The sequence below is a fragment of the Porites lutea genome, chromosome 6 (assembly GCF_958299795.1).
Source record: "Porites lutea chromosome 6, jaPorLute2.1, whole genome shotgun sequence".
Taxonomy (NCBI): Eukaryota; Metazoa; Cnidaria; class Anthozoa; order Scleractinia; family Poritidae; genus Porites; species Porites lutea.
In genome coordinates, this window is record NC_133206.1 from 33667786 (window position 1) to 33682536 (window position 14751).

At 39.2% G+C, this 14751-nt stretch overlaps 1 protein-coding gene across 1 annotated transcript; it reads right to left on the reverse strand.

The window, feature by feature from the left end:
- Positions 1-6000: 6000 nt before the first annotated feature.
- Positions 6001-11673, reverse strand: LOC140941493 (uncharacterized). The gene is made up of 3 exons (XM_073390495.1): positions 11206-11673; positions 9269-9498; positions 6001-7644 (listed from the first exon to the last, which is right to left on the reverse strand). The coding sequence occupies exons 1-3, from the start codon at positions 11648-11650 to the stop codon at positions 7171-7173; spliced, it is 1149 nt and encodes a 382-aa protein (XP_073246596.1). The 5' UTR covers positions 11651-11673; the 3' UTR covers positions 6001-7170.
- Between the last annotated feature and the right edge of the window lie 3078 nt (positions 11674-14751).

Genomic DNA, 14751 nt, shown 5'->3' on the forward strand with positions numbered 1-14751 from the left:
CAGTTAGCCTGAGAAAACAGCGGACATTTCGCATCGCCACCACTGGTTTCCCTGCCAAATGACATCTGAGAAACAAGCGCAGAAATTCCATACTGATGATACCCAGATCTGGGTAGTGCTTTTGATTAGTCGTGTCGTGTGGGAAATTTGATTCAACCAATCAGAAGCACCACCCAGATCTGGGTAGTGACACATCATCAGTATTGAATTTCTGCGCTTGTTTCTCAGACGTCATTTGTTTTTTGACTGCTGTATAACACGAGAAAATGCTATAAATAATAAGTAAGCTCCAACACAAAATTTAATACACATTTTGGCCATTTCTAGAGCAAAGAATGTCTCTCATAAAACATCTTCCTGGGGGTATGGGGAAGCAGAGATCATGACTGTTAACACGTAAAGAACACAAGAAACTCTTGAAATGACTCCTAAGAAACAAAGGAACTGCTGAGTATCTTTGGGAACAAGCATATACCTGTAAATTAAATACCTACAGTGTACTAGACATCCCATGTTTCAAGCCCCTTAACTAACAGAGCATCAATAACATTTGTTTCCACAAACTGATAATAAGGGACAAAAAGGGGTTGATATATTTTCTCAGGTTAGATCTGAGAATCAGGGGACTACTGCCTAAGCAACAATGCCAACAAGAGTACCACATAAAGACTTTCACACAAGATATCAAACTATAAACACGCATGTTCTCATAACATACTTGAACCACACCACTGCCACTTCTTTTTTTCTACTTTTACTATATTTTTTGTAATTATTGTGTGGGAAATAAAATAAAATAAACTGTTTATATTATAAAATATTGTTTTTACATTTTTTTGGTTGACATTAACAGCAAAAACAAGTTTTACTTTTGTTTTGTCATTTATCGTTTTACTTGAAATAGCGCCTTGCACTAACGACATCACAAATTTCTGGTCCCCGCCGTGACTCAGACATTACACCTGACCAGTATAAGAGTTTTGTACGGGAAAGTCATGTTCAGCAACAAATTTTCGTCATCTTTGAAGATTTTTATCGTCAAAAGAAACAAAATCCAGCTTGGTTTTGATAACATATGCGGTATTCTGAAAATAATCAACATGTACCAAGACAACGTTAAACACGGAAAAAAACTGTACAGATGAGGGATTTTATTTCTGATGCGGTGTCATTACTGTGGGTAAAATTATGTTACAGCATTTTACTAAGAAATGTATGGACAGCAGAGCTTCAAAGCTGTTCATAAAATGGTGCACTTGGTGAAATTTGCTATAGGCAAAGGTTGCTTAATTTTTTTTCAAGTGCTTACATTACGTTACCTAGTACTACAGGACAAAAAGTACCCTATGGTACCTACATACCTGGCCACACAACAACAGAACAAACTTAATATACAATTTCCGGCGTGTGCTAATGTTGGTCTGCTTTTAAGCTTAGAAATTCTGCCACAGACAGTAGCCTGCTTTGATCAGGTCACTTTATCCTCTGATTTTAACTGTTTATTTGAGTTACTTGGACCAGGTTTTGCTGCCAATAGCAGTAATGCCTTTTATATATTAGAATAAAGCTCAAAAACATAATTTTTAAAAATGCTCATTGTGAATTTTATAAACAATTTTCATGTCGAAAATGCATGTTGCCCATACAAAGCCCAGGGTTTGCAAATTTTATTGATGAGTGGAGTCACTGTGACTTCTGCTTCACAAATTTTGGAGTCATTTTGGAATATTTGGAGTCAAGTATCACAACGAAAACTGCCATTTTCAGACTTTCCAGCACGACTCCCGTGTGAAATACCTCCCTGGAATTCCATGGAAATCCATGGAATTCTATGGAAATCCATGGAATTCTATGGAAATCCATGGAAATCCATGGAATTCCACGGAACATCCATGGAGTATCCATGGAGTATCCATGGAGTTCCATGGAATGCCATGGAGTTCCATGGAGTATCCATGGAGTTCCATGGAATGCTATGGAGTTCCACGGAGTTCCATGAAGTAGTGATGGAGTTCCATGGAATGCCATGAAATTCCATGGAGTTTCCTTGGAGGTCCATGGAATTCCAGGGAATATTGTAGAGTTCCATGGAATGCCATGGGGTTCCCTGAAGTACCGATACAGTTTCATGGAATGCCATAGCGTGTCTATGGAGTTCGATAGAATACCTTGCAGTTTGTATGAGAAAATCCATAGAAATTCAGTAATCAAGCAACTCATCAACTCGTTAACCACATATTCAAGTCTGCACTTTTTATTGGATAGAAAAATAGGAAACATTTGGAAGTTTTCTAAAAGAAAAATAGTGCATTTAGTTTAAATTAGACAGACAATGCAAAAGTATTGTTCACCAACAGGCGACGCTGAAAGTCCCAGTGTAAGAAATTTTATTGCTAACTATAAACAGGAATGTTTAATTGAGTGCTTAATAAAAAAATGATCCTGTTAAAAAAAATAAATATAGAAAATTGTTTTTTAGTAGGACTGTCTGCCATTTATCTTTTAAAAGCATTGTTGCTTTTAAAATATGAGAAGATCACTGTTATTAACAACATTAAGTTGCTTCATTACATTGACACAGTGCTGCTATTCGTACAGGACCCGTACACCCGCGTGTATTTGCTATGACATACGGGATCAAGTGTCTACTTAAAATTTATATGAAATTTTCAAGTCTCTTGAAATTTCTGATCAACAAATTTCCATGAAAGTGTAAGTCTCTTCAACCACTGTTCCATTTTTAAGGAAAAAATTTCAGTGGCAAATTTTGAAAAGAAGAAAAATTCGATGTGGCAAGATTGAGAACCGATCCAGGGGCGTAGAATCCACTGAGTTCGTAACCTAACCACTCTAGCACGGAGTAGTAACTCTCTGCTAGGTGGAGTTTGAGTTTACTCATACAAAAACAACTGTAACCCTATTTGGAAGCTTACCGTTTCGAGTCAGTGCTTTAATAGCCCTAATCAGTTTAGTCGGAATCCCGTATGAATAGCAAATACAAGACGATGTACGGGTCCCGTACTTAAATAGCCAGTAGAAAATGATCCCACTAGGTACATAACTCTTCTCGGTATCGAAGTGTTTTTTGTTGAGAGCTACGATTTTCCCTATTACTCGAGTCCAACCTGATTGATGAGATTGCTTTGTATGGAGTATTTCAGCGAACCTACACAAGCAATATTAGAGTTTTTTTGCCGCATCCGTGGATAGGCTAGTCTGCTACACAGCCGATTTTAGTGGGGAGGAGCGTTGCGTGACGACACTAAGAATGGCTGTGTAACAGACTATGAATAGGCCTGCTGCCTTTTTTCAAAGGTTCCCTCACCTGGGAGAACAATGCAATATTTTCCTCTCACTGCTTTACTCTTCGAAAGTGCCGGAATAGTACAATTAACTCTGCAAGGGACCACAATTGAAAGCCTTTAAAGACAGACATCTCTACGATCGTGCCGTGATTTGACGCCATGTTTGGTGCTTGAACTAGCGTCCAGGCCTCCCCGCTTAAAGACTTACGCGATCACGTGGGGCTTTTGAACCAATAGAAATGCGCAGAAGATCAGTTTTCTTGGTTCGAATCTTTAGGCGGACTTTTGTGCAGTACGACAGTGTTGTGTAAACGGATTGTCTTTGCAGTGAATGCATCCGAAAAAGATGTTATTTTCAGCGCAAAATATCACTTGTTAGGTTGCTTAGAGTTGGCTTGTTTCAAATCAACTTCGATAGAACAATGACTCAGCTGGATCGCACATTAAGGAGGAAGGTAAGCTTAATAGAGACCTTTAGCATCAGGTAAACCGCAGACCGCAAACCGCAGTTACGCGTTTGCAGTTTCGCGTTGCTGAGATTTCAAACTTTAGCAAGGCGTTCAGTTCAGTTCAGTTCAGTTCAGTTCATTTTTATTTAGCCAAAATACAGTACAATAAAAGAATACATATAGGAACTGTAAGGTTGCAAGGGAGCCCAGAGTAAACCAGAAGGCTTTATGAAGCCTGGGCTCCCCACTCTAAAAGAGATAAGCAAAATAAAATGATATTCGCGGAGTGATACGTTAAAAATAGGAACCAAGCAGAGACTGAGTTAAGTTATGAATTCAGAAACAAGATAGAAAAAAAAAAAAAACTCTGGATTGGAACGGAATACTTTCCTTTGTTGGTACGGCAGAAAGGAATATAAAATTGATTTGAACTACGCGTTGTTTGTTTAGGGCCGCCATGTTGTTTTCATCAAGTCGAAGTGCATCACTTTAATCGCCCAAAACTCAGCAATAATTCATTGATTCGAGATCAAAAATCCGACAAACACATCGCAAACGGATACAAAAAGCTAGTTCATACCTTTAAACGCGAGGCTGTACAATTTTTTGTGGCAAAAAACCTTGCCGTAAATCACTTACCGCTGGAAGCCCTTCCTGCGGTTCAAACGTGAACTGCAAACTACAAACGTGACCGCAAGGCCTTGGTCACGTGACATTTTGCGGGTTGCGGTTTGCCGTTTCCCACGAAAAACCTGATGCTAAAGGTCCCTAATATGTACACAACTCGTGTTTGGTTGCTCAACTGAATTCGTCCGCTCGATTGTCTCTGCTAGATTTAGAAGGGCGACTTTTCGGGTGCTGTTTATCGGTTTTAATTTGTAGTTTTCATCTTTTTTCTTTATACAGATATGAATGTAGTCTTTCCTACAAATTGCCCTTGGAATCCTTCGGAATAGTTACTAATTCTGGCAGAATTAGAAATCGAAGACTGTACTTCGATGGACTGCTTCGATGTATAAGAAGAAATATCATATTTAGAATTTTCATGCCTGCTACGTAAAAACTGTACAAGAGACTGATAAATTATAATTGTAGCTGACGCCGTTTTTCCCAAGGATTAGGTAGGACTTTGCTATAACTAAATGCCATGGTTCTGATCGAGGAAATAAGTAGCACTTCCCTTTTTCGTGGCATTAAATAAAGCCATGTTTAAGTCTTACATACTGACGGTTTATGCATTCAAGTATTAGCTTATTTTTTTCTCTCAATTATGCATCTGTTCGCCTGTTACTTTTCTTAAACACCAGGCCAAGATTCCTTGCTTTATATTAAATCTAAATTTTTCATTTAAGCTACTTCAATATGATTGCTGCATTCTAAACTGCAATGTATATAGTCACAAGTAAACATTTATTTGTTTTAGCTACAGTATGTCAAATTTTCCACCAAAAGCATGTTAACTATTGATTGATATCTTTAAAAAGAGATTTATGCGGTCCTTTTATTGATTAAATAAATTGCAGTGGACCAAAATCTGTTATGTATTCCATTTGATTCACTGGATATTTTAAATGTGTAATTCCTGTGAATTCCATGAAACTCCCTGGAGATCCATGGAATAATCGATGGAGTAGTTTCTATGGAATTGCATGGAACTTTTCCATGGAATTCCATAGAAAATGTCGCTGCAGGAATTTCCATGGAAATTGGTGTCCTAATCATTTTCCATGGAATTCCATGGGAAATGTCCTAATCCTCCATGCAAATATTTTCCATGGAAATCTATGGAGAAATTTCCATGGAATTCCATGGAAATTGATGTCCTAATCCTCCATGGAATTCCATGGAGAATTTTCCATGGAAAACCATGGAATTCCATGGAATTCCATGGAGGTTTTTCACACGGGAGTGGTCCTGGAATGTATACACTATTGTGAGGGATACATGAAGTACCTGTGGTGGTCCGCTGACCTGGAAAGCTCAAATCCATGATGGTGGTCATCGAGTAAACTTTGATCGTAATTTACCCTCTTCCCGCTTTGTCGTGCAGTATAATTCTTTAATTTTGATGATTTAATTAAGGTTTTAATACAACGTTTACAATTAACGTAAATTGTATTTGCTGCGAAAAAGGTAAGGACAAAACTGTTTTTGTTACCGAAAATTTCTGCAGTCGAAGTGACTCCCTCCGTAACCTCTGTGGAGTCATCTGAACAATTTTGGCGTATTTGCGAACCCTGAAAGCCTTTGAGCAGAATGCAAAGTTTGTCTGAGTCACACGGGGCTGGGTGGTCTAAGCTGACAAGACCTATTTTTAGTAATAGTGCAAAGCACTATAACCATGGGCACGATCCATTCAACCCAAATTCCGACCAGTCCAACCCGGAAAAGTGGTCCACCTCAAAAGGCGGACCCGTTTTTTCAAAACTTTTCCGGTTGGACCGAACCGATCCATTGAGTTTTGGACTGAGATTTCCGGAAATTTTGGTCAAATGGATCCCAACCCATGTATTGTTTTCGAGGTAAAATATACAGGTAGATTACGTTTCCTGTGACTGCAGGTCTTCCTATAGAAAACATTTTACTGCATGTCCCTCTAAATTAAAGATAAAAACATCTTTATATAAAGGCATTGTAATTTTCTTTCTACACCACAAACAGAATACATATGGAATTACTTAAAGCATCTTAAGTTATGTTTTCATGGATACATGTGGACAAAAGGGCAGTCCACAAAAGATATTTGTTTTCAATCAAAGTGGATACATGTGGATGGAGCCTTACGGAGTTTGACTGATCAGTCAAGAAAACTGTACCAAAGCGTCTCGCAGAGAGAGTCATGCTATGCATGGCTCAAATCTATCAAGCAGACTCTCTGTAAATTCTACTGAGAACCTTGTCAATAAGTTCGTTTTTGCTAATTTCTGTCAGTTAATTATTGATGCACAAGTTAACTATGTTAAACTTAACAAAACTTTATAGTTTCCAGCATACGCATAGCTAGTCTTTTATGGCATGATGTGGCAGGAAATGAACCTTCAGGCCCGGCCAGGTATAGTAGTGGGATACCAATATTCCTGATTTTATTCCTCATAAGATACCAATCTTTAACATTAAAATTACCTATAATTGCCTTGAAACGGACTACCATATACCTAAAAATGGCAAACTTCATAATTATGGTACATTCATAAATGTACAAAAACTTGTGTCTCAACACCAAAAATCAATGTACGTTATATCTGTATACCATATACCTGAATAAAAAAGAATCCAGATACCTGAATACCCAAAACCCCTGGCCGCCCCTGAACCTTGGACAGGCTTGAATCTATATCTTTGGTTTTCACCTCAATCCTTGTTCCTGAGTTTTATCTCATTCATTAAAATTGAGTGCCATAACATCAATATGTTTACTACAAGATGTCAATAGTGTCCACAAGAACTAGCTCACCAGTACTTTCATCATGTGTAACTGGCACTTTGCTTCTCCCTAGTTCCTTCATAAGTAACCTTGCACAAACATCTCTTGTAGGAGAGGCAGGAGTGCCTAGAGTTACTTCAACTGTTGTTACTCTTTGATTGTAGATGGTGTTATAGTCCATTGGACTGCTACCTTTTAACAACTCTCGCACTTCAGCCAAGTTATTCTTTCCAGCAATTTTCCTTGCCATGGGTGTGGCTGATTCAAGGGCCGTGTTGTTACAATGCAGTTGCTGGCAGCTGACATTTCGGATGCTGAGATGTTTTTCAAGTTCCCCAGCGAGGTCATCTACAGTAGTTCTCAGTTTCTCAGCTCTTCGTTTAGCTAGTTCCACGTACAGAAAATCTTCTACATATCCCATGAGGTTTTCCTGAGAAACTTCTTCAAGTGTTCCATTTATTATAAACTACAGAAGTGATCAAACAAAGAGAAACACAAAACAGTGAAATCAGCTTTTAGTTTTTCTCTCTGTATCAGGGTTCAACAAAAATTTTTGACAAAACTTGTCTCTGGGCAAGAGGCATGTTAAAACCTGCAGAGCATAATGAGCTGTTTAATGTCCTACTGTATAAATCATAATGGTAACAAAAACTAACAAAAATAAACAAAAGAACAAAGAAATATTAAGAATACAGTGAAACCTCTATTAAGCTGCCCCCAATTAAGCAGACACCCTCTATTAAGTTGACACTAAGCCGGGACCCGAAATTAACGTCCTATATTTTCCTTTATAACAAATCCCTATTCAGGGCTTCTGATAGGTCGCGGAAAAAATGTCAAAATTTGCGGGATTTTTAGAGACAAAATCGTGGAAAAATCGGCTGATTTTGCAGGAATTTTGCGGGAATTTCTGGGCCAAACTTGGCCCGAAAGCAATCGGTAAAAAAACGGCAGATTTTGTGGTTATTTTCAGGGCAAATTTCGCTACAAATTGATCGGTTTTGCGCTGATCAGACCGGCATTTTTAATGTTTTTCTTACAGAAGTCATCATTTGCTCTTTCAACAACAATACGCTCCAGAAATGAACCAATGGCAAAGCCTTTCACATCATGGCTAGTGCCCAGTTTTTTGCAACATAATCTACGCCTGGTAGTTTCGGAACGTTGTTTGCACGTTTCAGTGACGAAGTTTTGACATAAATTTGTGAGTTTACGGCAAGTAAATACCCCAGTAGCTGAGACAAGTTTCAAAATTGCTGTACAGACATCCATTTGATAAGATTTCTACCAAATTTTGCGGTATTTTGCGGGATTTCGCGGATTTACCTGAATTTCGCGGCTCTGTGACCGCGCGAAATATCAGAAGCCCTGCCTATTCAGCGAACATCTAGACAGACGTGGACACTTAAATTCAATATTGTATTCGGCTAATTTCTATTGTTAAAAACTTCTATTAAGCAGACAATGGACTGTATTGACAATAGTAGTATTGGATTATGTCCTTGAAATACTTACTGTATTCAGTTAATGTTTTTGCATTTACAAACAGATTAAAGTTGGTGGTGAAAGGTAATGAACTTGAACTCTGGATAGGTTCTTTAACATGGAATTTTATCACAGTACAGAGTAACTGTTGAATGTTAATCATTAACAAACATTGCCAATTTTTACAAACCTCTATTAAGCGGACACCCCCTATTAAGCAGACACTTGGGAAGGTCCCGAATGAGTCTTAATGGAGGTTTCACTGTAGTAACACTGTACAAAGCACATGGAGCTGGTGCAATCATAAGCTGATTGCACTATCAAACTGACATTTACTGACTGACCACAGTCCTGAGCTGGCACTCCTTGTTGTGAATTGTATTAAATTGCATGAAACTACATTTTACTATGTAATGACTCAGCTTACCAAGAATTTCGGGTGATATCAAAAGATAACAGTGAAAAATTAATAATGATGCTTATTGCAATCTTTCTACAAATTTCTCGTATTTGTCATTAGTGAAGGATCTTCCAGACAGGTAACAGTATGGAGTATTTAGCAACCCTTGAAAACAAAAACAAAATGGCATTAAAAAGACATTTACCTGTGACAATGCTTGAGCTCTTGAAAGTGGCACATACTGTCCTCCTGTTTTGAATGCTAGACCCATGAAAAAATCCTTATAGGACAAGATAGCAGGTTCACACCCAACAGAGTAGAGTACTATTCCACTTTCAACCATGGTTTTGCAAGCTTTCATTGGATCATTCCTAGAAGGACAACCTTCGGGGAAGCCATCATGATCTATTCCAAGGCCATGGGGAGGAGCATCAGCTAAAGGGATCAATGTAAAAATCAAGAGTTTCAAACAGTTCACTGTGGATGACTAGCAGCATCAATCTCAGCAGTTTCTGTCAAGTTGATTACACACGTTTCTGCTTAAAAGCCCTGGGATTATACACGATGTTCTTCCTAAATTATAGCTCAGCACGTAAAGGACCATTCATAGCCAGTAAGGCAAAAAATGTGCGCCAAAGGCAACAATTTAAAACGTTTGATTCAAATAACTTTACTCTGTCTTCACTCTGTTATCTTTCCAAAATGCGTAACCCACAAAAAGAAAAGCTGTGTACATGTATACTTAAGTACTTTTCCATATCTGTTTATTCATTTTCCTTTTAAGAAGCGGATTGGATCACAACTTCCTTTTTTCAAAATCCACTTTTTTTTCATTTTAGTAAACCTGCAAGAGGTTGCAGGTGGTAAGAAGTGTTGTTTCAGAAGGTAAATTTTACTGGTTACCACCTGATAAGGGAACATGGTATACTGGGTTTTAAGAGGACTTATATTTACCTGAGGGGGGTTAAAACTGAAATAAACAAGCTATAGCACTGCTGCTTGAAATTAGTCTAGCATTACTGGTTTTTAATTAAGCTGCAAAAGGTCGTAACAAATAAGAATTCATTCAATACATCTGAAGGGGGCTTATATCTGGGGGGAGCTTATAATAGGATGTATTTTATTGTTTAGTAAAGGTAGATGGGCTCATAGCAAGGTGGGGATTATAAGCTGCATTTGTTGACACATTTGCCCCTGAACCGCCCATGCAGATCCACGTCTCTTCTACCGCTTGAGACATCATCAGTTTAAATGGTCACGGATAACTTATTGAGCTAACTTGTGCAGAGTGAAGGGATCTTTCAAACCATAACAGAAAGAGCATAATTCACTCAAAAATTTCCATGAAAATCTTGTTCCACTACTCACCCACCTTTCCTTCCATAATCCTAAGATCCTAAAATTTTTCCTAAAAACTTTTCCCACCAAAATGAAGCCTACTAAATGCCCAGCAAGAGAAAAAAAATTGAGCCAAGAAAAGCAAAAAAAAGGAGAGGGGAGAACCAGAAAACCAGAAAACAGTGACCAGAAAACTGCTCAACTAGCTTCAAAACATGTTTTTCGGCAAAATCTCCAAGGGCAAATGGGTTAACAAATACTACAGAAAAGAGCTTTTATCACTACTACAGCTATTTGTCAATCAGTTAGAGCTCCTGACCAGATTCTGGACAAGTTCACACCATCAGTATGGATGGGTAAATGCAGTCGCCTCCCATGAAACATCCCAGCAAAAGGTAGCCTGCAGTGAGAGGCAACTGTATTTGCAGTTTACAATCAGTCTTTATCTGCTAACTGGCTAGCTCCAAGTTAAGTTTTTATGGCTTTTCTGTTTGCCTTTCTGTGATTTTTCTGTTGAGTCTGTGATTAGAGCTTTGCCTATTCATGTCCAATTTTACGTTACTTGCTGAAAATGAATTTGGAAGCATCAGGCCCACAAGGATGAGTTACACTTCCTTAGCTAACAGTACCCACTCCCCCTCCCCCTCCCCTCCCCCCAGCCAAACTCTATTTCCAACAAAACTGAACAGGGCAAATTTAAAATTGTCCTTGAGCTGTTTACGAGAGCAATTGATTCCCCCTATTTTCCGAAGCTGGAAGCCAACTGCGTCTAGGATGTTAGGAAGGATTAGCATCCTTACTTACCGATGAGAACACACATCTTAGTGGCGTCTTTTCTGTAACTAAGTTTAGTGGCAGCGTCAACCAAGGCGCAAGCAACTGATTCGGGCCCGTCTCCACCACCATTAGCACTCATCCCATCCACCCAAGTCTTCATTTCAGACACAGAAAAGGTAAAATCGTGAACTTTGGTCACAAATGTTGAGTCTTGTGGAGGATGGTCCCTGTACTCGACCAACGCAAGTTTCACACTGAATGCAGTTCTTGACACAGTCTCCGCAATGGTTCGAATGTGTTTTTGCGCTTGTCTAATGTAAGAACCCATTGATCCCGTGCAGTCCACAATGAAAACTAGATCGACTTTTTGTCGGTCGTGTCGAGCAGCCCAAGGAACTTGAAAATCCATCGTGGTCGAACTAGGTCGCTTCCAGAGGCCTTCAAACAATCGATATACGTCCCACAACGACATTGAAGAAGACGGAAGTGAAGATCCCATCATGCAATGTAAACCAGTACATGTCCTTGACCGACACAGGCCAACCAGCAGACGAAAAAGACGAAAAATGATGAAACTACGTAAGGGTCCACGTAACTGCGGTCACGGTGTTTGGTTTGAGTTCCTCTCCAAACGTTTCGGGCCCGAAAAGTTACCGGGACTTTCGAGAAACGGGTCCCATGCCCGAAACGTTTGGAGAGGAACTCAAACCAAAACACCGTGACGGCACTTACGTAGTTTCATTATTTTTAGTTTACAATGCTAGTTGTCCTGTCAAGGACATTGCATGAAGAGCAAGAATTACACGTACTGACAAGATCCAAGAATTGTATATATTTAAAATATAAACTATTTGCTTTCCTTGCCTTCCCTTCTTTCATTTTCGATTTCAAGAAAAAAGTTCAAGATCTGACGACACTTCAAAGAGGGTCGTACAGGGGGGGTCTCTCGCACGGTTCACGAACAGAAAAAACAGCGAATCACGGATCACGGCTATCAAAATTTCATTTTCCCGAATCACGAAAATAAACAAGTAAGGTACTCGTTTTAATAACCTTCTCTTACGGTAGAAAGAGTGTTTGAAGAAAGAAAAATCGTTAAAGGCTAAGTAAAGGCTGCTTATCGGAAATCACATACCTAAATCACTCTCGATGGACGACTCTGACCATTCGTCCACTTCGCGTTGTAACTGCCCGAAGAAACAACAAATCGTCGAAAGAATCTACCTCGTAATTGTCAGCAATAGGATATTCAGCGTCTGAGTCAGTGTCATACTCTTCCTCCTCTTCTACCTCGGCTTCCTCTACTACTTGAACATCTTCAATGGCCTCGTGCGATGTAGAAGGCGTAACAGTCGTAACGGTCGTAGCAGAAGTAACAGTCTCCTCTTCGACAGTGTTAGGGCTGAATGAGACTTCATCTTTAGGATAGTCTGATGTTCTGTACATGTTTAACGGCAGTGTTCCGGCCTTGAACATGGTGGTCTCTTGTCTCACACTTCTCTGTCGTGCAGCCCTCCCATTATTTGTCGCCCACTCAATCATGAGGTCTTTTTCCTGCCTATTTAACTCCCTTCTTGCCTTAAGATGCTCCAGCTTCGGAATGGCATTTAGTGGAGTGCTCTGGCGCAACACGGGATAATATGATTTATCATGTGTGAAGTAGTAGGCACTCCAGGGTACTACACGCTTAATGCTTTCGTATACGGTATTTGCCAGATTCCGTGCGTACTGCAAAAGGTTAGGAAACTGGTCCTTGAAATGACCAACTGCGTGTAGGTTTTCAACCTGAACTGTTAGACAAGAGTACAGATCAATGGCGAAGCTTGGGTTATGTTCTTTAACTAACGCCTCCAGATCTTTCAGTCCATTTAATATCATGTTAACCGAACGCTTTGTCTGATTAGAAATAGTTCCTTGAAAACCCCTTGGTTTACCTGTGCTGGCATCGTTTACATCGTTGCTATGCGACAACGCTTTTTCCGTTGTTGTTTCCAAGTAACTGTCAAGTCCTTCCAGAAGCTCGATTGCTTATGGTAGGGAACGTTTTGGTACAGTCTGAAGTTTCATATGAACAGAAAAGGCTTTATACAGGAGACCAAGATGGCCTAAATACTTTACAATGCCTTTTATTGAGGTAATTAAAGTCGCCGGGAAAATTGAAACGTTTCACGAAAAGTTTCAAGTGACTTGAAAACCATCCTTACAACCGACATAGCGAACTTACGGTTTCTTGAGCTTTGAAGAAAGCGGAGCATGTCAATCAAGCTTAATTAATTGCGTGAAGTTAAACTTGAAGTAAAATAGCATCGCCCGTGTTTGAAGCTGTATTTTACCTGAAGTATTTAAAATTTACTTGTCTTGAAATATTTCTAAGTTAACTTTGTGCTACCATCGTCATCCTGACATAGTCGCCGTATTCTCTTGTTCTTCTTTTAACCTTGATTACTTATTAACCTATAGAAAAGTCGGCCCGTATCTTTCAGAACGGTCCTTGATGTCGTTTAATAAGAAGTAAATAAATTTCTACCTTGTAATGAAGATGTATTTCCTGATAGTAGCGGCCTCTCCTTGTCCCATTGCTCTTGTGTATTTATCGCAAAGGCCTTACTGCCATCTTTTCCCTTTTCGAGACGACAAAATTTAAGTTCAACACAGGAGCCGAGGCCACGTTTCTCAGCCTCTGCCTTTAATCCGGCAAATTCCGCGAACTTTTTGGTAAACACTGCCAAAGATGAATGTTCATCTGTAATTGGAAAGCGAACTCCTTCCTTTCCAAGAAAATTAAGCGAGCCGACAGACTTTGGGTCAACGTAAAATTCAATACATTCGACCCTCATCGTACTATACGTACTCGTCCCCTCCATGTCTCGGATGTTTCGATGTTTTGGATCACTGTCCTTTGATCTCCAGTGGCATAGGAGACCATAGGCATAGGAATAGACATCTGATCCATGATAGGCATGTAAAGCACGTGAATTTGCACAATGGATTACTTTAATTAAAGCGAAGTCTCTTACTTGTCACATTTGATGTTTTCAGTCTTAAAATAAGTCTTCCAGAGCACTCGCATCTCAAAATCACGCCAGATAGAGTGGTGAAATCACGAATATCGGTTAATAATTCAAGTTCTTCACGGGTCACGCAAAACCTTCAGATCACGGATCACGAAGAATAATTTATTAAATTCACGTTTCACGGAAAATAAAATCAGCCAATCACGCATCACGGGAATACCCCTGTACGACCCTCTTCAAATTAACGATGTGTTTCTGCTATTTGGAGCAAAATTTGAAAATTTAAGCGAATATTTGATTACGGAAAGCTGTTAAGTAAGAGAAGAAGAGAAGTCTCATTGGACAGACGTGGACTACGAAATAAAACAAAAATTCCCAGAAATAAGAAATCGCGAGTACTGCAAGTACAACGTAAGCATTACCGATGACAAGGGATTGGTGCAGAGAATCAAGGTTTTTTTTTATAATAAAAAGCTGTTGTTATGTGAATACAAGGTGAACATACATAATTAAAAGCAGATAGTACCACGCCGCGAGAATTCAAAAGAATCTTCAGTTA